The sequence below is a fragment of the Gymnodraco acuticeps genome, unplaced genomic scaffold (assembly GCF_902827175.1).
Source record: "Gymnodraco acuticeps unplaced genomic scaffold, fGymAcu1.1, whole genome shotgun sequence".
Taxonomy (NCBI): domain Eukaryota; kingdom Metazoa; phylum Chordata; class Actinopteri; order Perciformes; family Bathydraconidae; genus Gymnodraco; species Gymnodraco acuticeps.
The window spans coordinates 20001-45395 of record NW_022990067.1 but is presented as its reverse complement, the minus strand read 5'-3'; the positions used below and the strand labels follow the sequence as shown (position 1 = coordinate 45395).

General features: G+C 40.9%; 1 protein-coding gene across 2 annotated transcripts in view; it reads left to right on the top strand.

The window, feature by feature from the left end:
* LOC117546017 (mucin-2) overlaps positions 1–16543 on the top strand; it is a 62181-nt gene extending 45638 nt beyond the window's left edge. For both annotated transcript variants that reach the window (XM_034216096.1, XM_034216095.1), the window contains exon 4: positions 15643–16543. In XM_034216096.1, coding sequence (XP_034071987.1) covers positions 15643–15832 — 190 coding nt within the window. In that variant the 3' untranslated portion in view covers positions 15833–16543. The remainder of the gene's footprint in view (positions 1–15642) is intronic.
* The last annotated feature ends 8852 nt before the right edge of the window (positions 16544–25395 follow it).

Sequence of the window (25395 nt, the reverse complement as noted above, 5' to 3'; positions counted from 1 at the left end):
TGCTTGGTACTGATGTTGCTGGGACAGAGAGATATGCTTTGGCCATGGGTGACAGCAGTGGGTCAAACTGTGCATTGTCTCTCCACCACTTCAAAAACAATACAGTTGTTGCCAAGAAGGTGAGGCTTATTGACAGAGATATAAATATACTGTTGATACTTGTCAATGTCTCTAGGTGTGTACATGTAGCCCTGTAAATACGATGTCCTTTTGTGCTATCTGTTGTTTTATGTTCATGTTGTAACCTACTTGCTGCCATGTTGGACAGGTCTCCTTTGAAAAAGAGATTGATGATCTCAATGGGACCATCTGGTTGAATAAAGATTTAAAAAATATATATTTTAGTCAGTCTCACGACGGTATTGAGACATTTATTTACCGCGATATTCGATATATCGTTACATCCCTAGTGTACTCTTAAATATATGTTCTCAGATTGAGATTACTATATATATATATATATATATACGTTTTTAAGCCTGTCAATTTAAATTGGACATATAAGGCCCTCTATATTTCTTATCCTCTATGGTCCTTTATTCCCCCATCAATGGCACCTTATATTCATATATGGTAATTTAGTAGCTCATTCCTCTATAATATAACTGTTTTTATATTGTATGGTACTTTACTCCTTTAAAAAGGGTTCCGAGATGTATTCCTTTATTTTGAGTAATTTCTACTTTAATACACAGTACTTTTTACCCATTATACCTCTATATAGTATAAGGTACTTTATTCTAATTATCTATTACATTTAAAGAGGAGAATGGATGATGTCTCTGTCAAATAAAACAACACTCAATGTACAGTTAACACACTTTGCACAAAAATAAATCTTAAAGTCTGAAAGTGACCAAACGTCAGTAATAACAAAAGTAATAAGGTAAAAAGGCAAAAGTATGAGCATCAAAATATACTTAAGATATAATTTTTACGATACAGTATATCATTTTATTATTAACCTATGTTCACCCGTACATGTACAGTACTTAAATGTCATTGTTAATAAAAAGTGAAAGTTCTAAAAATGCAGAATGGTGCATTTAAGAATTGGATTAGAATTTACATTTAAATATAATTATAATTGTTTCAGTAATATGTAGATCACTTTAATGTTGCAGCTTGTAAACGTGTAATTTAATAGAATTTCTGTGTATACTGTATACTGCTATAGCTTAACCTATAATAATATATCATGAATTTAGTAATACATTCATATTTTGTATTAAATAACCTGACATTTGCCTTCAAAAGGTAGTGGAGTAAAATGAAGAAGTACCTTAAACTTGTACTCAGTAAAAGCAGTTTATCGTGACAATATACCGCAGTGATTTCTAAACAAATCACTGCAGTATATTGTCTAGTGTTCGCCCACTGAGGAAAAATCCTGGCTCCTTTGTTAGAAAGAGACTTGGAAAGCACACCTCACCACATATGTTGCTCTAAATTTGGCCCTCATAAGCTCCGGGTGGCCGAACACTAAATTCTGTTCCAATTTCCTCAATACCAGCACAGAGATTTATCGACACAGATCTATACTTCAATGTCTTTGTCCTCACCCTGGGAATAATTATAGGGCCATGTCAGAGGAGGGATCTAGGGGGGGACTTGACAGGGATTCAGGCGCTAATCCATGGAGTGATTTGAACACGATAGGAGCATACAATCCATCTTGAAGTTGAAAGGCAACGAGTGAATGAACTGGTGAGATGTTGGCTTTGTTGCTGTCCTTGGTGGGTAAACAACATTGTGTACGAGCTAATTCAACGTTGCTTTTTCGAAAGATTATTTAGCAGCCAAAGAGCCAGATATAGGGTGGTGCAGGGAAGACGCATTTCTGTGAGCAGACCCCAAAGTTAGCATGGGAAAAAAAGCAATGGAATTTTTCCATATAAAGGAACTACAGCAAGGTCACATGACTTCACGTCACCACCGCTAAGCTAAAGGTGGCTAATGTTGAGCTATAAAGGAACTACAGCACGGTCACATGACTTCACGTCACCACCGCTAAGCTAAAGGAGGTTAATGTTGGGCTATAAAGGAACTACAGCAAGGTCACATGACTTCACGTCACCACCGCTAAGCTAAAGGCGGCTAATGTTGGGCTATAAAGGAACTACAGCACGGTCACATGACTTCACGTCACCACCGCTAAGCTAAAGGCGGCTAATGTTGGGCTATAAAGGAACTACAGCACGGTCACATGACTTCACGTCACCACCGCTAAGCTAAAGGTGGCTAATGTTGAGCTATAAAGGAACTACAGCACGGTCACATGACTTCACGTCACCACCGCTAAGCTAAAGGCGGCTAATGTTGGGCTATAAAGGAACTACAGCACGGTCACATGACTTCACGTCACCACCGCTAAGCTAAAGGCGGCTAATGTTGGGCGTGATGATGTTTAGTCGTCTAATTTAGACACTTGTCAGCAACCGGCGTTTTAAAATCCACCAGTGGGGTATTTACTGACTAGCTTTATGTCGTAGAAAAAATATATCTTCAGCTTGTGTTAACCACAGACCTTATTTCAGGCTGAAAACATTGACTTCCAGAACAGGAAGTGCTAGACGGCTGACTCATTTCTTTGTTTTATGACTCATTCCTGCACTACTTTCGGGAAGTGTTATGCTCTCAATTGTTCATGTCTGAAAGATAATGCTATTAAATAATAAATATTTTACCTACCAATCCCTTTGTCATGCTACATTTAATAACCAGGTCACATATGCAGCTAACGGGGATAGCAGCAGCACAGTGAACTCCCAAAGTAAACCAGTAATGAGTGTGTATTCACATCTTTTGTTCCCAAGTCCTGGATGCTCAGCCTCTCATTTGGCTGCAGGTTCAGTGTTTGCCAGCTTGTCTCATTTAAACACTTTGTGCAGCATCTTCCCGTGGAACAATGAGCTCTGCAGAGCAAACAAAGCCCTGAGAGTTGGACCAGGATAGCATGAAGGCTAACTGATGGACTGTAAGCTCCTGGACTACATCTGCTTTTATTCCCTCATCCCAGAGCTTATGCGTCATCAGAAATCAATCTTAACCTCACTTGCTCTATATTTACGAAGCTATTTGATGCAGAGGATGTTCTCCGACCTTAAATCTTCCAGTTTCTGCAATAAACAACCTTTTATGTTATTTATTCATGAACAGGGAGATACATACAAACAAGCTGAGAGTCTTGATGGGAAATGCTGCGCTGTTCATTTTTTTGAAAAACAAAGCTGTTTGCAAAGTGACAGGTCGCTCGCTAATAAGGTCACATTAGCGGGAAATTGCTATGAAAATGTAAATATTAGGCATTCATGACAACACAATGGAAGAAAAGATGCAAGATAAAGGGAGAGACGGTGACATTAAAGCTTTACAAGGTTATTTAAATCCACAGGTTGGTTCTGAATGGCTGCCAAACAATCATCAATCAATCAATGTTTATTTATACAGACCAATATCACAAATGTTACATTTGTCTCAGTGGACTTCACAGTGTGTACAGAATATCAGTATGACAATACGACACCCTCTGTCCTTAGACCCTCTGTCCTTAGACCCTCTGTCCTTAGACCCTCTGTCCTTAGACCCTCTGTCCTTAGACCCTCTGTCCTTAGACCCTCTGTCCTTAGACCCTCTGTCCTTTGACCCTCTGTCCTTAGACCCTCACATCATACAAGGAAAAACTTCCGGAGAAAACCCACAGTTTAAAGGGAACATGGGAGAAACCTCAGGGAGAGCAACAGAGGAGGGATCCCTCTCCCAGGACGGACAGACGTGCAATACATGCCGTGTGTAAATTGAAAAGATAATACATTTGCAACATAGGTAGTCCAAATGTTTGGAAATGCATGTGTGTATAATAGGAAGATGAATCCACGAGGATATCCATCCAGGACCTATGATCCAGGACCACAGCCACGACTCAAGATCCAGGGCTTGCGATCCAGGACAGAGGAGCGCAGGATCATCCATGACTCCGGATCCCGGCGTATATAGACACCAAAAAGAAAGACATTTGGGGAAGCTGGGTTAATGGGAACATGAGAGTACACAGGTATAGACAGAGAGAAGGAAGAAGTAAGGTGTCCCCCGACAAACTAAGCCTATATCAGCAAAACTAGGGGCTGAATCTAATCAGCACTAACTATAAGCTTTATCAAAAAGGAAGGTCTTAAGCGCACTCTTAAAAACGGATAGGGTGTCTGCCGCCCGAACACAAACTGGAAGCTGATTCCACAAATGTGGAGCTTGATAAGAAAACCTTACGTTATGAAGCCAAATGTATTGACCTTGGGGGAAAAAAGCCAAATTGATATCCTGAAATAAAATACAATGTTCTGTTTAATGCTTAAAGGAGTTTTATTGTTATGTGACCTGACTGCTTTTGAGCTTTTAGCATCCTTTGATTAGCAGACATGATGTGGCATAGTCAAAGCAGATAGCATAAATCACATAATGACGTGTCCCTGAGGTCTGACTCGTGTTTACAGTCTTCCTTGTTTTGCTCCGTTGCACAATCTCCTCGCAGCGATACAAGCTTAAATAATAATGTGATTACCCTTCTGTGTATTTAGTCTCCTCTTCCTCTGTGCTCCATGTCTGTTCGTCGTCATTTCATGTCCCTGTCACCTATGCTTGTCCGTGTCTCCTGCCTGTTCCCGTCTGTCGTGCTCCCCGGTTTAGTTTCGGTTAATTAGTTTCTTGTTTTTTCCTGCCTTCGGCTTTTGCTCACTTTTTGTTACCTTACCTTTTTTAGTCCTTTTTTAAACTGTCCCATTTTCCACACCCTGACACCAAGGGCCTGATTTGGCCCCCGGGCCTTGAGTTTGACACATGTGATCCATATAATTGTTTTTATATAATTATATGGTAGTTTATTCCTCTATAAAGGGAACGTTTTTCCACGAGTTATTCCTTTATTTTGGGTCATTTCTACTTCAATATTCAGTACCTTTTACCCTTTATACCTCTATATAAAGTACTTTATTCGCTATATATATCTATATAATCCTTTATTTCATTATATGTAGTTCAATATGTTTGCCTTTGCAGACCATTTACATGCACACAAATGTATATAACACACTACAGGAAAGGGAAAACCCGAGCAAGCTGAACTGGGCATCTCTAAATGTCATCAATGTGTGAGTCTAATCGTATTGATCCTATATGTTTGGGTCATTAAAACAACTACAGAGTTTTAGTGTGAGGATCAAAGTGACTCCAAAGTCATCCACACATCAGCTGCTGTACTGTAGTTCATTAATTTAGCTGTAAAACATGTCCGTACACTCTCCATTCCCACTGTGTGACCTTACTCTGTGCACGCCACTCATTCCCTAGAGATGTACTGTATAAATCTCCTCTCTTTTCTTTTTTTTAATCGGTTTGGGAGACGGCGACCTTGCCCAAGAACAGTGTATCTCTGCAGGGCATTGAATCAGCAAATCTGTACTTATTACCGTATCATTTGCATGGGATTCAAGGTAGTTCAAAACTGTCCATTCAATACAATTAAAAGGGAATTAGCACTTAAGATATTAAACTAGTATATCAAAAGTACTTTAGCTTTTACTGCAGTCAGGTGAGGGAAGAGAGAGCTTCCTGTAAAAAGCATCCTAAGTGCAGTCGGATCGGATCCACACTTAAGATTTGACAAGCTGAAAATAATACTCTCAAACAGGGTTTTAAAATAATATAAGGGGTTAAGCAGGGCGTCATCTCTTTTTCATTCTTTATCTATAAAACATTCATGCTACAGCTCCTGCGGGAGATCGTGTCTCCTCCTCTGAGTGGTGGAGGAGACACTTAAAGCAGAGATATAGCAGCGAAAAGGCAATCAACACCAAATATCTTAGCAATGTTCTCTCTTATAGCCTTCTTTTTAAATGAAGAGACGTTTTTGTTACAGGCAGGCTTCGGGAATAACAGATTACGTGTAACGGGATTATGTATTCAGGATACAAGTATTACCTTACGCAGTGGCGAACCGTGTCTATCACAACTGGACCTTCACACACCCCCCGCCGCCGCCGCCCCCCGGCATTATAATGTCCGTCTTTTCACTGCATTGTCGTCTTGAAAAGGGTACTCGCAACAACTTCCTCTTCACCTGTTGCACTTGTCATTTCAACGTTAAAAACAATAAAACGGCATGAATTGCTTCGTCGCATTCATCTACCCTCTGTCTCTCTCCAGTGAACTAGCGGGCCTTCTTGAACACCCTGGAACCGAGGGGAACTCTGAAAGAACACGCCCACTGGCTACAAATCAATATATGATTGGTTGATCAAACTGTCAGTCCAAACGCTCTCATTCAGTGCAACGGCCAGGGCATCCTATCAAGGATGTAGAATACCCATAGACTGTATATATAAAGCGAGAATACCTTGTTGAAGGAGATTCTACCCAGAGACCCAGAACAAGATCTGATTGGTTGCTTTCTTTTCTAACACAAACCCACTGAAATGCGTAGAGCATGGTCCGAGAAGGACAAACAGATCAACGTCACACTGTAATATTACAGATCAACGACACAGATACCATTCTCATTTATTCATTTTATTTATATAAGTAAATCGATTTTTTGTTTGTTTTATCTGAGTGTTCCAGGGTATCTCTGAATACCTTGAAGGCCCTGATGGTTCGCCACTGCCTTACAGTAACATAAAAACTGACTTAATCAGATTGCTGTTACATTTCTTAAAGATGTGGATCACAAACAGGATTACGATGTTCCAAAAAACCTAAAAAGTGCATATAATGTTTGATGTAAAAGGGTCAGATTGTATTTCTTTGTAAGCTGTATACTTTAAGTGTGAATCTTTAAACTTACTGCCTGAATTTGCTTTATGGTTTTCACTTTCTTTGGTTCATTTATTCTTCTTTTTAATTCAGCGAACCTATACTGCAGTACAGTACTTGACTTTAATGTGTTCCTTTCCCCCAGTGGAAAATAACAGCAGGTGTGTATTACCAATGATACGGTGGATAATTCAGAAAAGGAGGGTGTCAGAGTTGATGTAATGTAGGATCCAGGCACACAGTGTGGGAGAGAATGATTGTGTGTTGACCTGAGCTCATACGGTACAGGCGGCAGCTGCAAGCTCAATATAACAGCAGTGCAGGTAGAGTTGAGAAAATGTGTTTTCACAGTAGTTTCACAGTAATTGCTGTGTGTGTACTTCAAGCTCTGTAATAAAAACCACACAGCCTTGTCCCCTACAGTCAGAAATGTGATTTTCTTTTTGTTGCTTCACTTGTTTGACCTGCAGTTTGACACCTTCGAAGGTTTAAAGATACTTGAGTAATGTTTATGGCTTTAAAGAGTCCTCTCGTGCTGATGTTCAGGTGTATATCAGTATGTAGTGTCTCTACTTTAAAGAGTCCTCTCCTGCTGATGTTCAGGTGTATATCAGTATGTAGTGTCTCTACTTTAAAGAGTCCTCTCCTGCTGATATTCAGGTGTATATCAGTATGTAGTGTCTCTACTTTAAAGAGTCCTCTCCTGCTGATGTTCATGTGTATATCAGTATGTAGTGTCTCTACTTTAAAGAGTCCTCTCCTGCTGATGTTCAGGTGTATATCAGTAGGTAGTGTCTCTACTTTAAAGAGTCCTCTCCTGCTGATGTTCAGGTGTATATCAGTATGTAGTGTCTCTACTTTAAAGAGTCCTCTCCTGCTGATGTTCAGGTGTATATCAGTATGTAGTGTCTCTACTTTAAAGAGTCCTCTCCTGCTGATGTTCAGGTGTATATCAGTATGTAGTGTCTCTACTTTAAAGAGTCCTCTCCTGCTGATGTTCAGGTGTATATCAGTATGTAGTGTCTCTACTTTAAAGAGTCCTCTCCTGCTGATGTTCAGGTGTATATCAGTATGTAGTGTCTCTACTATATACAGTATATGATTCTGTAAACGGACATAACAAATACTTTGATTTTTGTACATTCTGATACCAATACCTTTACTGAAGAAACATTTCGAATTTAGGGCTTTTACTTGTAACAGGGTATTTTTAGTACTCATCGTTGCAACTTTTACTTCTTAGTACTTTCTCCACCTCTATTATTGTTTGCCCGCAGGCAGCACCTGGGGATGTGAGCAGCCTGAAGCCAGTGAAAGAGTAGATGTGAGGAGCAGTTCAGTGTTGGCTTCACAGCTTCCTGTCTGCCACAGTTTGTGCGCGCAGTGTGCAGATAATTAAGGTTGAGGGTGGACAGCTCCCACAGTGCCACAGTGCCACTGAGCCAGAGCGCTGCACCGAGGCAATTCATTTTCACAAAGATGGCTTTCAGATAGCAGCAGCCACTGGGGAGTCCTATAGGCAGCTGAACAGTATGGTGGCACGAAATGAGAAGGCCTTGGAGATGTGAGTGTTTTATTTACAGGGTGGCAGAAATGGACTCCATGCATGGTTTGTTAGAAAAAGTGGTAGGAGACACTTTTTCCAGATTTAAAAACCACTATAGCATTAAGTGCCGCATGCAAACAACCAGAGAGGGCCAAAAGTACACACATCCTTTACTCAAGTAGAAGTACACATACTCGTGTTTAAAAATACTCTGGTGAAAGTAGAAGTACTGACTAAACTTCTTAAGTGAAAGTAAAGAGGCTTTGAAATGTACTTCAGTTAAAAGTACCCATAACTAGCAGCTGTTTTAAAGAGTACCTGACCTCCCTTTATATTAATAGAACAATAATGTCATTGTTAGCTAATGAATGTTTCCATGCTGAACAACGGCAACATGACAACGTTTCCATTGGTCCCTCTTCTTTAGAGAAGACCAGGAAATGATGGATACACGGATCGTGTTCAAATCAATAGGCACGCAATGACTCTAAAGAATAATGATCACGCCACCAAACACACATTCAGACTAAAGGAACCAGCTGTTTGGAAAATGAGAGAAGTAGAAAGTACAGGTATTTGAGTTCAACATGTAAGAAGTAGAAAGTACAGGTATTTGGGTTCAACATGTAAGAAGTAGAAAGTACAGGTATTTGAGTTCAACATGAGAGAAGTAGAAAGTACAGGTATTTGAGTTCAACATGTAAGAAGTAGAAAGTACAGGTGTTTGAGTTCAACATGTAAGAAGTAGAAAGTACAGGTATTTGGGTTCAACATGAGAGAAGTAGAAAGTACAGGTATTTGTGTTCAACATGTGAGAAGTAGAAAGTACAGGTATTTGAGTTCAACATGAGAGAAGTAGAAAGTACAGGTATTTGTGTTCAACATGTGAGAAGTAGAAAGTACAGGTATTTGTGTTCAACATGTAAGAAGTAGAAAGTACAGGTATTTGGGTTCAACATGTAAGAAGTAGAAAGTACAGGTATTTGTGTTCAACATGTAAGAAGTAGAAAGTACAGGTATTTGGGTTCAACATGTAAGAAGTAGAAAGTACAGGTATTTGGGTTCAACATGTAAGAAGTAGAAAGTACAGGTATTTGTGTTCAACACGTGAGAAGTAGAAAGTACAGGTATTTGAGTTCAACATGTAAGAAGTAGAAAGTACAGGTATTTGTGTTCAACATGTAAGAAGTAGAAAGTACAGGTATTTGTGTTCAACATGTAAGAAGTAGAAAGTACAGGTATTTGTGTTCAACATGTAAGAAGTAGAAAGTACAGGTATTTGTGTTCAACATGTAAGAAGTAGAAAGTACAGGTATTTGAGTTCAACATGTAAGAAGTAGAAAGTACAGGTATTTGTGTTCAACATGTAAGAAGTAGAAAGTACAGGTATTTGGGTTCAAAATGTAAGAAGTCAAAGTAAAAAGCCGTCAGAAAAATAAGTAGTGGAGTAAAGTACTGATACCAGAAAAATGTACTTAAGTAACGAAGTATTTGTACTCCACTCCTTCCCACCTCTGCAAACAACACATATATATGCTATTGCTATATTGAAAACGATTGCAGTCACTGTGCTACGCTGCTGCAAAGCGGGAGCAACCATTGTTTTACTATTGTCTATTCCATTATTACTAATATTAAACGTTCCGATGGTCCAAATTGCACCACTTGGGTTACCCAGGAATACACCCAAAAAGTGTGAACAGTCCTCCAGAGTGTGCATGTTCTGTGCAGATAAACTTTTCTCAAAGTGTACGATTCTTTGTGCTAGTGGACATGTTCCCATCGTCCCAAGTGTAAACGACATTTATGACTCCATTGCTGTCTTTCCTGCTGACGTAATGGAACTTCTGCTTATCAAATAATTTGCTTTCATGATATTGTATAAATAATACAATTCTGTACGCCTTAAAAGTCATAAGATACTCGATCAATTGAGATCTCATCCCTTAGGGTAGATGACCAGTCACCAGGTGCCATGTGACCACACAGATGGAGACCATTGATCTGATCATGGGTCAGTTATCTCATGACTAAGCATTGACACTGTATAAAAGCAGACTTTTCAGATTGAGTCGTTGCACTCGGCTGAGGAGACATTTGCTTTCTGTTGGCTGTGTGCCTCTTTTGCAAAAGACTCAGAAGGACCCCCCTTTGACCAGTTCATTGCAACTCCCTACGCTAGCGCCTCATTTCAGATTCGTGGGTTTGTTTGAATCTGAAGTGGCTTTATTTTTGCCTACCTGCTGTATATTGCGGAGGAAAGAAATCCTCTCCACCGCTCTTTGTGCCCACTCACTGTTTGACTGTTTACTCCGTCCCGCACCCGGTGCCTACGCCGTGCTCCTGTCTGGGGTTTCATTTGTTTATTCAGTGCGTTAGATCACCAGTGGGCATTTCACAGTGAAGTGGTCGAGGGAGTGGGAGCTACTTATTAAAAAGTCAGATGGATGTGAATGTGAGAGTCCTTGTTGTTCCAGTCCTCCTCAGTTTTAAAAACACTTGAATGCATCGTCTCTTTTCTCTTTCTAGTGTAGAGTATGACTTAAAGGGGACCTATCATGCAAAATGCACTTTGTGATGGGAACTCACGCAGTGTCAGAAAATAAAACCCTTTCTCTTTTCCTCCGTACCCAAATCGTTTAAAAACGGGTGCACGACGAGCGGATACAGATTCCATCCGATCTGACCTCAAATCGGCGGCGGACCCACAGAGAGTTGCTATCAGAAACAATGCCTGACGTGTTTTGGATGTAATCTCGTCTTTGTTTACATTAGCAAGCCTCGCTAACTCTCAAAGCTAACCTGTACTGGAGAGCACATGTGTTTAAAAAGCAGGAAATAAAAAAAGAACTCACCTTGTGATAAACCCGCAAGAGAAAAAGCATTTGAGCTCCATGCTGTTTCAGAAATAATCCTTGATGTGGTTTAGAACAGCATGGCGTTTTATCACAGCATAATTTAACTTTATCTCCGGTAGAATTCTGATCAGGCATTAGCTCCGCCTCCTCTTCTTTCTTTTTTTTCAAGCTAAGGACCGAAGATCCATGTTTCTCTAACAGGGCTGCAAAATATGGAGGACGGAACATGACTTAAGTATAAATAAATAAATGTATGAAGAAATACAGGAATAAATAAATTACGTACATAAATACAGGAATAAATAAATAAATACGTAAATAAATAAATAAATACAGGAATAAATAAATGACGAAATAAATACAGAAATAAATAAATGTTGAAATGAATACACAAATAAATAAATAAAAGAATAAATGCATAAATAAATATGGAAATAAATACATCAATGTATAAATAAATAAATGTCGAAAATAAAACAGAACACACGTTATTATTATATATCTTTCATTTATTTCTACATTTACGCGACATACATTTATTTATTTATGTATTTATGTGTCCGTATGCTAATGAGGTGGGCGGTCCCTAACCTCAGTCTGAAGCAGGATTCGCCAATTGTTGGAGCCAGGCAGAAGCAATAGATTTGTGGCAAGTCACATCATGTCGAGCTGAGCCAAGTCCTCTATACATCGTTCCACACGAAACTGGACATAGTCTTTTGGTTCTCCGTTCTCTAAATGGTCCGCTAATGATCGTAAATGATCTCCAATGGCTCTTAAATCAATATCCATAAATAAACCTTACAACTGTGGATAAACCATGGATGTATAAAGATAAGGGCTAAACAGTAAAGCTCCTGCATTCGAATCAGCGCGGTTATCCAGGCGTTAGTAGTAGAGCCCTCTGCCAGAAATGATCACACACTCCTGTAACCAATCCTGCTTCAGACTGAGGTTAGGACCGCCCACCTCATTAGCATACGGACACATAAATACATAAATAAATAAATGTATGTTGCGTAAATGTAGAAATAAATGAAAGATATATAATAACGTGTGTTCTGTTTTATTTTCGACTTTTATTTATTTATTTATACATTGATGTATTTATTTCCATATTTATTTATGCATTTATTTATGCATTTATTCTTTTATTTATTTATTTGTGTATTCATTTCAACATTTATTTATTTCTGTATTTATTTCGTCATTTATTTATTCCTGTATTTATTTATTCCTGTATTTATTTATTTATTTACGTATTTATTTATTTATTCCTGTATTTCTTCATACATTTATTTATTTATACTTAAGTCATGTTCCGTCCTCCATAGCAAAAGAGGGGTTTGAGCAGAATGAGGCATGGCTACAACGGGGGATCTGTTTGGTATTTTGAAGAAAAAAACTTCACAGACAATATATATTTCAAATATAGCATGATAGGTCCACTTTAAGTCTGCAGGAAAGGGCAGGTAGAGCTATTAACATTTGGAGTGGGGTAGAGGCCAAAAATGGAGCAAAAAGAGTTGGTCACATCTCAATCTTTATTTATTTATTAGGGTCCTTAAAATTGAAAGTGGGAAAGTCTAAGCTCCAACTCCCAGAATTCATTCTATTAGTCACGAAAACTCTCCTCCTGGTGAATGTTTTCACTTCCGGGCAAAAAGTACGGCTCAGCCCACTTTTGGGGGGAAACTAAGCGGTCATTTGAACGGCGGTCGATACAAATTCTGAAGTTTTTGCCAATCCGATCAGAAATGTAAGAAAAATGTGGATTTGTGGATCTTCAAGGAGCCCGATTACGATGGCCAGTCAGGCGAACAATTACATTAAGCCATTGGAAATCGACGATCACGCTCGATATATGGTTAAATATAACAGTAGGCGATCGATGTCCATAGATGAGAGTAACATCTATGTCACTTTACGGCCCCGCCCACTTTTGGGGGAAACCAACGCTGTCATTTGAATGGCGATCGAGCCTGAAGCCACAGAGCTCTTCTGTTACTGTCCTTTGTTCTTAGAGGAAGTCCAGGATCACTGAACTCTGGATTAGTTTTAATGTTTGAGGAGCAATAAACGCCCAGAATTCATTCTATTAGTCAAGAAAACTCTCCTGGTGAATGTTGTCCTCAATCTGACAACATATACCCCCCCCCTCATCGACCTGGAAGTTTAGCCTCAGTTCCAGCACCGTGGCAGCCCAGGTCGATGAGGGGGGGGGTACATGTTGTCAGACATGTTGTCAGATTGAGGACAACATTCACTAGGAGAGTTTTCTTGACTATCATAACTCCGGTGGTTGGAGCTTAAAATAAATGAATTCGAAAATGTACATAGCACTAAGGACCACCCTATTATTTATATAACACATTCAAAACAACCTCAGTTGACCAAAGTGCTGTACAGGGAACACATACAATATAGAATAACACAATAGGAGTAAATAATAAAACAAAGCACAATAACTATAAAAATGTCAAAGTGTTATGTTCAACTAGTTTTAATATGAGATATATAAGTTAAAAATCTGTGTATTCATCGCATTCGATCACCAGTGGGCATTTCACAGTGAAGTGGTTGAGGGAGTGGGAGCTACGTAAAACAAAAAAAGAAGCCAGATGGATGTGAATGTGATGAGAGTCCTTATTGTTCCAGTCCTCCTCTCTTCCTCAACCGAGGGAGTCCTCTTTATTTCCAGCATCTGTGCTGCTGTGATGAGAAACACCAGCTAACTAGGCCACTGCATAATAAGCAAGAATAGCAGCAAAGAAAAAATGAATAAGGAAAAAGAAAAGAGGGGAAAGGAAACAGTTCTCGAGGGGTGGGGGGGGGGGGGGGGGGGGAATCTGTACCCAACATGTAACTGCTGACAAAAGTAATTCACCGAGCAAATATTGTCCTTTTTTACTGCAGATGCATTTTGCTTACATTTACCTATAGCCTCTGCAGAGGTGCTTCAGAGTTCACCTCTCGTTCAGCTCTGAGCCGTCACGTGACTGACGATCAGGGGCGCCGTAAGGGGGTGAAAGGTTAGGACGATTCTAAGGGCCCGTGACTGACAGGGGCCCAAACTATTTTATTTTCATGGGGCCCAAAATCCCTGCTGACGATGCACCTTTATGACTTTTCGTTCGGTGTGTGTGTGACTGCAGAGATGCGGGAGTCTCTTTCGGTGCTTCACACACTTTCTTGTGTTTTCTTCTGTTCACACTCTTCATATTTATTTCTGCAAGTGGCGCTAATTGATTTCTTTGTAATAACAATGTGGGAACAATGTGACGATATGAAAGCCGCCACTCGTGGGGAAGAGTCTCTACAGAGTATTATCACTCGGATCTGAAGCTCTCCTCGGCTTTAGGGAGCGTTATGACGAAGCTGCTCAAACCCACTGCACCCTGCCTACTTAGCACAGCAGACAGACACAACGTTAATGAGAATTTAGAGGAGCACTTAGGAACCAAAGAGCAAGATAGTTACAAAACTACTCTAACACTTTCCTGCATTTCCTATTATCTGCAGGAAGGGCAGGTGTATGTGGGGAGGAGACCAAAAATGTAGCAAAAAAAAACACTGTTGGGAAAATACTGAATGTCCTCTTCCAACATGAGAGTCCATGATAACAAAGGTATCCCAACTGTAGCTGTGAACATGACAGGATGTTTGAGGCAGATGATAGCTATGTGATTAACATGATGATTCAGCCTCTATGGAGAGAGACATCAAGCATGCTCATTTCTGACGTGGAGCTAATCTGAAGTAAACATTGAATACTGCTTTCTATTCCTCCATCTTGTGACTGTGTAACTCCCTCTCTTGGATATCAGCATGTGAAGGACTCTGTTTGAGATTTTGAGAGAAAGTCAGAATTTTTAGATTTTTAGAAAAATACAGAATTTTGAGAAAAAGTACAGGATTCTGAATTTTTGGAAAAAGTCAGACTTTTGAGATTTTGAGAGAAAGTCAGAATTTTGATATTTTCAGAAAAAAGCCAACATTTTGAGAAAAAACTCAGTACTTTGAACATGACAGGATTTACGATTACCTACAAGAAGCGGTATTCCTCCATCTTGTGACTGTGTAACTCCCTCTCTTGGATATCAGCATGTGAAGGACACTGCTCAGGAACTAGTTGATGCTCTGTATGTGATGCCATTCTGGAGAGGATCACAGATACATGGATCCTGAGATTGAAGCTCAAACCAGTGACGAGGGATTATTAAAAATGTTAAGTATTCTGAAAAATCTGAATTTTGAGATCTTGAGAAAAAAGTCAGAATATTTTGAGAAAAAAAATTGAATTTTGAGAAAAAGTTAAAAAAAATTAAAAAGTCAATTTCTTTTAGAAAAAGTCAGAATTTTGAGAAAAAGTCAGGTGAGAGTGAAAACAGCTACTAACTCTTGATTTGTATTGTGTCTCTTCTCTTTTTTTAGTGTAGAGCATGACTTCCGTCTGCAGGAGGGCCAGGTGGTCCGCAAGTGGAAGGTGGGCGACCCCCCCGAAGGCTCCCCACAGACCCCCACTCCCCAACCCTCCACTCCACAACAATTGGACTCCCCTCAGACGGAAAGACCCCCCGCCACCACCAAGAAGAACCGGAAGAAATGTTTCTGGTTCCTCTGAGTGCGAGAGACATTTTGATACCGTAATGCACTGCGTACTATAGATGATGAACTATGAACAAAACGAGCAGACTGAATTAAAATGCCAACTGTGGGAGGAGAGATTTTACCGCTGGAGTCGATGAGAACGTTTTGACTGGGGCAAACATGCTGCTTTGAAAAAATGCCTCTTCAGCACTTACAGGTCACATTCTGGCGCAGGGAAGTAAAAGTGCTGAAGTCAAATAAAAGCAAAAGTTCAGTGCACAACATGACTCACAGTTATGAAGCAATTAGGAGATACATATAGGGGGTGGGACGGGGCAGGGGGCACCGTACAAGAGGCAATACAGAGCAGAGGAGGGAAGATATTTATAAATGTTTAAAGTTTATAGGCAGAGAGAGAAAAATATAGAAGGGATTCATCTTCATTATGGACTAATGAGGGTCAGAACACCAGCTTTTATATCCAGAGACATTTAAAAAGAATTATTATGTATTTCAATCTTTTAATATACTGTAATTGATGCAACACGTCTACACACACACACACACACACACACACACACACACACACACACACACACACACACACACACACACACACACACACACAAATGATATATATACATAAAAAGGAATATATATAAATTGAGAAAATGAGTAAGATGAGTTCTGCTTGGATGATTTATTTCAGATATGGATTACTGCTCTATAAAAGTATTTTACCACATATGATTGTGTGTGTTTTTATTCAACAGGTTTTAAAAAATGATTTGTAGTTAATTGAAGTATTTTCATAATAACGCATCAAATGGTACCACTACTTTAATGTGATAGCACTCCATTACAAATCATGCATTTAAGTACAATTTGGTAGTACTTTTTCTTTATTAGAGTATTTACATTTTCTGCTTCTTTATACTTCTACTTCCCTACAATTCAGGCAGGTATTGTACTTTTTAATCCACGGATCCAAGATACATTTCAAATGGCTAGAAGGGAAATTACACCTCACTTCATATACATGAGTAACAAATGCGTCACTTCCGGGCAAAAAGTACGGCTCCGCCCACTTTTGGGGGAAAATAACGCTGTCATTTGAATGGCGGTCAATACAAGTTAATTTAACCATATATCGAGACCGATTGTCGATTTCCAATGATTTAATGTAATTGTTTGCCTGACTGAATTTGTATTGACCGCCATTTAAATGACAGCGTTGTTTTCCCGCAAAAGTGGGCGGGGCCGTAATTTTCGCCCGGAAGTGACGCATGTGTTACTCTCATCTATTGCCTTTTTCGTCAAAAAAAAAAAGTATCTTTCAGCCTCCAATCGTTGTTACTATATGACACTCAATGTCCTCTGAAATGTGACGAGTGGTGGAGGAAGCTTTCAGTCGAAGAGGTCGCACGGTACGAGTTTAATCTCTCACAACACATTGTGTTTTATAAGCTCGCCATACGATTTAAATGTTAATGTGAAAAGCCACCAGTAGATTCAGCTGCCACATAAAAGAAGTGAACAATAATGGACTCTGAAAGGTAGTGGAGTACAAATACACTTTGCACCACTGGCTATTATTATAAACCAAATGATGAGTCACATTTAGGACACAAGCACTATAGATCTCTCTCAAAAAAGACAACATGTTTTCGGCGACATTTCCCAGACACCAGGCTGCTCTCAGAGCTCAGATGGCTGTCCTGGACACTTGAGGGCAAATCTCAGGATGTTAAGCCTCAGCTGTGTGATGGCTGCGAGAAGCCCCAAATATGACCACTTAGTAATTCATGACACACATAAGCTGCTTCTACCAGTGGCACGAGACGCTAGCCTAATTTATCCCAAACTTTCGGAAAGTGTTAGCTTTCAGTTTGTTTGCTTGCTTGTTTTGGATTTGTATACGACTGCTGCCAGTTTCCACTACGCCTCGAACAAAGCAGTCAGACACACACTCTGTTTCTGTTGGAGAGACTATCAGGCAGGAGTCCACGATCTCTTATGTGCTCGTGTTGTAACTGCCACTTCTTCCTTCTGGGCTCTCAAAACACGAGTGCACAAACATGGATATGTACACATGAAAACACACACACACACACACACACACACACACACACACACACACACATTACCAAGAGCTTAAGGCCCGTATTCACCAACTTAACTCTGCGTCCTGCTGAGCTGCGCTGAGGTGTAGAGGTTGAGAAGCTTCTGTACAACCGCTTGAAAATAACTCATTTGCCCACAAACCACTTAGCAGCAACAAGCATTCAGACACAGTTTGAGAAGCGTAATGGAGCATTTAGCAGCTAAAGAGCCAGATATTAAAATGTGGAGTGGATGGAGACCAACAATGAGTCAAGTACATGAGTTACTGCAAGTTTTAAAAACACACTTTCCTGCATTGGCTTTCCTCTCTTTCTAGAGCATGGCTTTAGTCTGCAGGGAAGGGCAGGTGGAGCGAGATATTTCCATTTGGAGTGGGTGGAGACCAACATGGAGCAAAAAGAGTGAGTCACAACGGTTTTGGCAAGAAATAAAAACACATTAAACTGTTTTCTTATTGTCTTTTATGTCTATCTAGTGAAGAACACTCTTAGTCCACAGGATGGGCAGGTGGTCTGCACATGCTCGAACAAAGCAGTCAGACACACACTCTGTTTCTGTTGGAGAGACTATCAGGCAGGAGTCCACGATCTCTTATGTGCTCGTGTTGTAACTACTTCTTCCTTCTGGGCTCTCAAAACACGAGTGCACAAACATGGATATGTACACATGAACACACACACACACACACACACATACACACACACACACACACACACACACATACATTACCAAGAGCTTAAGGCCCGTATTCACCAACTTAACTCTGCATCCTGCTGAGCTGCGCTGAGGTGTAGAGGTTGAGAAGCTTCTGCACGTACAACCGCTTGAAAATAACTCATTTACACACAAACGTCGTGGCACACACACACACACACACACACACACACACACACACACACACACACACACACACACACACACACACACACAATTCCACTTCACACATCACACAGCTAACATATTGTTCTCAGACCAACACAATGCATTATCTCCCCCGCAGTTGTTCCTCACAAGCAAGGCCTGGTACAGCGGTGTGTGTGCGGCGCGCTGCTGAGAGAGTGTGGAGATGTCAGTCATTAATCTGCTACAGCACAGCCTGTAATCCTGATGACAGAGCAGAGAGGATCTGAAACCAGCCTGCAGAGGGGAACAAAGGAGCCGCAGAACACTGGCTTTGAATCCATAAGGAGGAAGTGTGTGTGTGTGTGTGTGTGTGTGTGTGTGTGTGTGTGTGTGTGTGTGTGTGTGTGTGTGTGTGTGTGTGTGTGTGTGTGTGTGTGTGTGTGTGTGTGTGTGTGTGTGTGTGTGTGTGTGAGGTAGGTAACTATTTTGTCAGAAATGCCGCAGTAGCTATTGAAGAATGCTGGCACACACAAAGGGGAGAAAAAGAGATTTACATGGACACATCGAGGCAAGTGTATTTATAAGGCACCTTTCAACACGAGGAAAAACTAATCAGAATCAGAGTTCCTTCATTTGTCCTGAGCGGGGAAATATACATGATTACAACGGTGGAAGAACAGAGCAGATAGAGAGAATAGACTCACGTATTACACTGAACAAAAATATAAACGCAACACTTTTGTTTTTGCTCCCATTCTTCATGAGATGAACTCAAAGATCTAAAACATTTTCTATAAACACAAAATAACCATTTCTCTCCCGTGTTCTTCGTCCATTACATACGCCTGCCCATACCATAACCCCACCACCACCATGGGCCACTCGATTCACAACATTACCCTAACCCTACCCCTACCCCTCACACCAGATACTGACTGGTTTTCGGACCCCCCCAGACCCCCCCAATAAAGCAAAACTGCACGTTTCAGAGTGGCCTTTTATTGTGGCCAGCCTAAGGCACACCTGTGCAATAATCATGCTGTCTAATCAGCATCTTGATATGCCACACCTGTGAGGTGGGATGGATTATCTCGGCAAAGGAGAAGTGCTCACTATCACAGATTCTTTCAGATTTGTGAACAATATTTGAGAGAAATGGTTATTTTGTGTTTTTAGAAAATGTTTTAGATCTTTGAGTTCATCTCATGAGAAATGGGAGCAAAAACAAAAGTGTTGCGTTTATATTTTTGTTCAGTGTAGAAAAACGAAGTATGGACACTTTATTAATAATAAAAACCACAATGAGTAAAAAAACAAATAGCACATGAGAACACCGTGGTAAAAGAAAAGTGGCAGGATATTTAAAAACATGTTTAAAGAGGTGGCTGGAACTGTTTGCCTAATAAATTGAGAGAAATAATAAAGCGTCAATTTCACAAGGGTATATTACACATAGTTTCATATTTAGAGGTAGCTTTACAAAAGTGAAAAACACAAAGGGCATCACATTATGAAATGGTGTTTAAAAACATTCACTAAAAAGCAAAGGGAATAAAAACTAGCATAAAAAACAAGCTAATATAGAAAAACACAGGTCTGACAAACATGAATAAAAGTTACAGAGCAGTGTGGGTGTGACCCTAGATAACAACCTGTCCTTCACTGCAAACATCGCTGCTACAACCCGTTGCTGCAGATACACGCTTTACAACATCAGGAGATACGTCCCCAGCTGACTCAGAAAGCGACTCAGGTTCTGGTCCAGGCTCTCGTCATCTCACGCCTAGACTACTGCAACTCCCTCCTGGCTGGTCTACCTGCATGTGCCATCCGACCTCTGCAGCTCATCCAGAATGCAGCGGCTCGTCTGGTCTTCAACCTTCCTAAATTCTCCCACACCACGCCTCTCCTACGCTCCTCCGCTCCCTTCACTGGCTTCCAGTAACTGCTAGAATCCACTTCAAGACACTGCAGTGTTTCCCACAGATATGAAATATACTTGGGCGGGTGGTGGCAAGGGGGGGGGGGGGGGTGCGCGAAAAAAAAGAAGTTTTAACAACGTTATTTATTGACTTTTCATTCCGGTATAATCATTTTGCGCAAAGCTGGCACTGTTTGTCAGAGCACTTCATCCTTCTGGGATTTCATGAAGAACAGCTCCAACGCCTGTGTGTATGGGAATGCCTCTGGTGCTGGTCCATTAACTGCCAGTGTTTCCCACAGATCTGAAATATACTTTGGGGGGTGGTGGTAGCGGGGGGGGGGTTGAGGTGACGTGCAACAACATTAACCTTTATGTTGGTCGCTTGTTAGCAGACCCTTCACGCGATGGCAGAGCGAACAGGTACAGGCAGGGCCCATAATGATAGCCCTATAGTTTAAATCTACTACCCACACATGAACATATGGAAATGGGTTACTATTTAAAAAAATAAATGTATTTATTAATGTATTTAGGAACCTATCCATGTGATTTTTAGTGGGGGTCGACCTCAAATCCTCTAGGGGGGTCCAGGGGCATGCCCCCCCGGTAAGATTTAATTTTTTATTTTGGAGTTAAATGCATCAATCTGGTGCATTTTGAGGGGAAAATAAAGAGACTAGATCTATGGAAACACCTATATTTAACAGAACTGCATACATTTCAATAATCATAAAATCAAGGCCATAACCAACAACATCCCATTTCCAATATGAAAAAAACACTGAAACTTGTTTATTAATTTAGTTTTGGTTCATTTATAGTTGTGAGTGTGTATGTGCTCCTGAATCAGCCTCTCCTGTCTCCCTCCTCTCCCCCCTCTCCATCCTCTCCCCCTGCTCCTCTTTGAGGCAGCAGCAAAGACTAGTTTTCTCTCAACAAGTTTTAAAAGTGTATCTTACCTTTTTTCACCTAGTTAACTTTTTATTTATTTATTCATGCATATTTTACTAATCACATTACATTTAATTTAGCTGACGCTTTTATCCAAAGCGACTTATAATGACCGATTACAGGGACATTCTCCCTGGAGTAACTAAGGGCTAAGTGCCTTACTCAAGGGCACACTAGTGGTGGTGTTCCTGGCGGGATTTGAACTCACAGCCTTCAGATCTTCAGCCCACCTCACTATCCATTAGACCAGTGTTTCTCAAACTTTTCCATACCAAGGACCACTTAACCCAGGGGTGGCCAACCAGTCAGAGGTTAAGAGCCACATTTTTTCTATGTTACTGCAAAGAGCCACATCAAACACACAGGCACTGATACCGCTTGTTTCCGTTTTTTTGTTTTCTGGAGACAAGATTTCAACCACGTCACTGATGCATTTTTGTGGCATTGGGATATATATTTTTTAAATCCTCTGGAGCAGAGAGAGGAGCTGTGGATTATTGTTATTGATGAATGCATCAGTGTTTCTTAGGGTCAAAAACACTAAATTCACAACTTAAAATGAAAGCGTTTAGTTTATTTAATAAAAGAGCACATGTTCAATGTGAAAAGTGACAGTAGTTATAGATTATTTGCAATTTGGTGCTATATATATTTTTAAAAAAAATTATATATATTTTTTAAACACCTTGAATTTCAGGGGGGGGGCGGGGCTCCGTTGGCGGGGCGCAGCGCCCCTCCAAAACAATGGTAGGGGAAACACTGGATAGTGTTTAATCAACGATAGGTTTCCCCCCCTCAAAGGTGATTGGTTCACTGCATCGCAGGTATTATTGTGATTGGCTCTTGGGCCACATCAAAATTAGACTTGCTGTCATCCTCTCATACTGACACCTGACACCACACATACACACGTAGGGAGAGCCGGGACGAAAGTAACACGGGACGAAAGTAACGGAGCGATTTTATCCGAGCCCAAACAACTTTGACCGGCCAAATTACGTTAATACTTAACAGACCTACTAAATATCAGGTTTAACTGTCAGGAGTAGCTAGTGTTGTCACGATACCAACATTTTGGTTTCGATACCAAGTCAAGAATTGCGATTCCGATTATTTTTCGATACTTTTCTTAAAAAACAGTCTTAAATGTAATTATTGTGCTTTATTTCACACCAGAACCATAACACAAACTTTTAAACAATGAGAACAATAAATTAAATAAATGACAAGATTTCCTATTAAATACAATTAATACATTTCTTACAGACAGGCCTCGTGGTGTCCGTAGGCTTGCCCTCACTGTCAGAGATATCGCTCAAATACTTCCACATTTCGCTTCTGGCGTCTTTTTTGTCAACAAGCCGAGGCGCAGCGGCAGTTGCACTCCCACTTGCAGCCATGCTTCTCGCTTTCTCACATGCTCTGGCAGCTAGCGCGTGCACGAGAGAGGGGAGGGACTTAGAGCGTGCTTGAGAGGGGCGGGACTGCAGGTGCAGGGAGTGGAAGCAGAGCGCTGAACACACACGGCTCTTATTAAAACGGCGCTTTCTCACCGGAGTACTTTTCCCCGTCATTCTTAAAGTACCGATACTAATGAAACGGAGGAATCGTAACGTTTTTAACGACAGGGTATCGCGGTATACCTTTCAAGTATCGGTACACCGTGCAACACTAGTCAGGAGTCAGTGTCTCTCCCCCAAACTCACCAGTGGCGTTTTCTCCCGGAGGCCAAGGGAAGCCAGGCTTCCCTTGTTTTTTCGGATTGTAGTTATAATTTAAATAAATAAATAAAAACACTTTGTTTTGTTTCGATAATTCTCCTTTGCTGTGTGTTGCTGCCGGCCCGTCGCTCCCCCATTCTCATTGAGTATTTTACAAAGAGTGAAACAAACAGCGCCCCTCTAGATGTTATGGTGAAACAGTAGATTGCACTCTCTGTTGCGAGAGGAGGCCAGCCGAATCTAGCTTCCCTTGGTGAAAAAAAATGGAGGGATTGACCAATCAGATGAGGCCCACGTGATGCCCCTGCCAACCTGTGATTGGTCAAGGCCATGCCAAGGGAAGCCAGCCGCCTCTTGCTTCCCTTCAGAGGCGGCTGGCGGCTGGCGATTTGATTGGACACTGCCATCCAATCAAATCACATCAACATCAGTTTTAATACTGTAACTGTCATCACCGCCGTCAGAAATTATCAAGCAAATGAAGCATTATGGAGGGTGGAGATTTGGCGTACTTAATCAAACATAACTTTACTAAACTTCTGCTACAGCAGCAACTGAAAATTAAATCAGATGACAGGCCAATGCCCGCACTCGAGCTGTGTGTACACAGAGGAAAAAGGGAGAGAATCGGACGTTCAATGAGGACAATTATGTCCGCACGGAGTGGCTAACTGGAAGCGCTAAACTTCAGCGTCTATTTTGCTGGCCATGTCTTCTTTTTGACAAGGATTCGTGCTCCCTGAACAATCCTTGGGCAACTTCAGGATTCATCGACCTTGCCAACCTGTCACGGGCAATTGAGAGGCACGGTAAATCCAAAAATCACATAGATTGTGTTATTGTCTGCATACATTAATAAGTAAAATGCTTAAATTAATAAGGAGAGTTTCAGCTGGAGAGTGCGTGCGGACCTTTCGGTTAGATAACAGGCGAGTGCAAGTCCTGCATCTGTGTGATACAAATGTGTGTAAAAATGATACCGGGTGCTGTAATCACTCATCTGGTTACGTTATTGACCACCCCCCCGACCCAAAAAATGGGCTTCCCCTACATTTTTCCCCACGCCACGCTACTGAAACTCACACATATACAATTCGATATGAACTGAAGAGCCGCATGAAACTAGGCAAAGAGCCGCATGCGGCTCGAGAGCCGCGGGTTGGCCACCCCTGACTTAACCAATACAAAAACACTCGCGGACCACCTAACACCACAAATATCCCAAAACACATCGTTTTTCTAGAACAGATTATAAATCGCCTGGAAATGGTACAAACAAGTGGCAACATGTGTGACGAAGGTGTTGCCCTGGGCTTTATCATGCAATAGAAGGTGCAACGTAAGCTCGTTCCATTGCGGAGATATTCCCACGAGAGTGCGGAAAACTTAAATGTATTTATTTATTTCAAATGTGAAATGTTACCAATATACTCACGGACCACTAGGGGGCGCTCACAGACCACCAGTGGTCCACGGACCACACTTTGAGAAGCACTGCATTAGACCAATCACTACCCTCTCAAATGGAAATATGTGTTTACATAAATGGTGACCACATCGTTTGAGACCCACTGAGAACTTAGACTAAGTTAACTATCTAAACACTCAGAGAGTCCTTTACCTCACCTGAGCTGAGGTTATCCCGAGCTTGAATGACACACAGAGACCAATCAAGGGCTTTGATTTATGATCTGTATGACAGTGGCCATGTCGGCAGGCCACATCATGTGGACAGCCAGTCACCCTGTGTGAGGCAGGCCACTTAACAGGCCAGAAGGAGGTGAGATCAGAGCAAGGGAGCGAGGGATCATTGTCTACAAGTTAATCGATCGCAGATGGCGTCGTGGTCACGGACGAATAAAAAAAAAAAATATTTAAAAAAAAATTTATAAAAAAAAAAAAAAAAAACTAAATGGGTCGCGAAATATACTTGGGCGGCCGTTAATATACCTGGGCGGCCCGCCCAAGTATAGTCTATGTGTGGGAAACCCTGCACTGGTACTTGCTTACCATGCTGCGAATGGATCTGGCCCT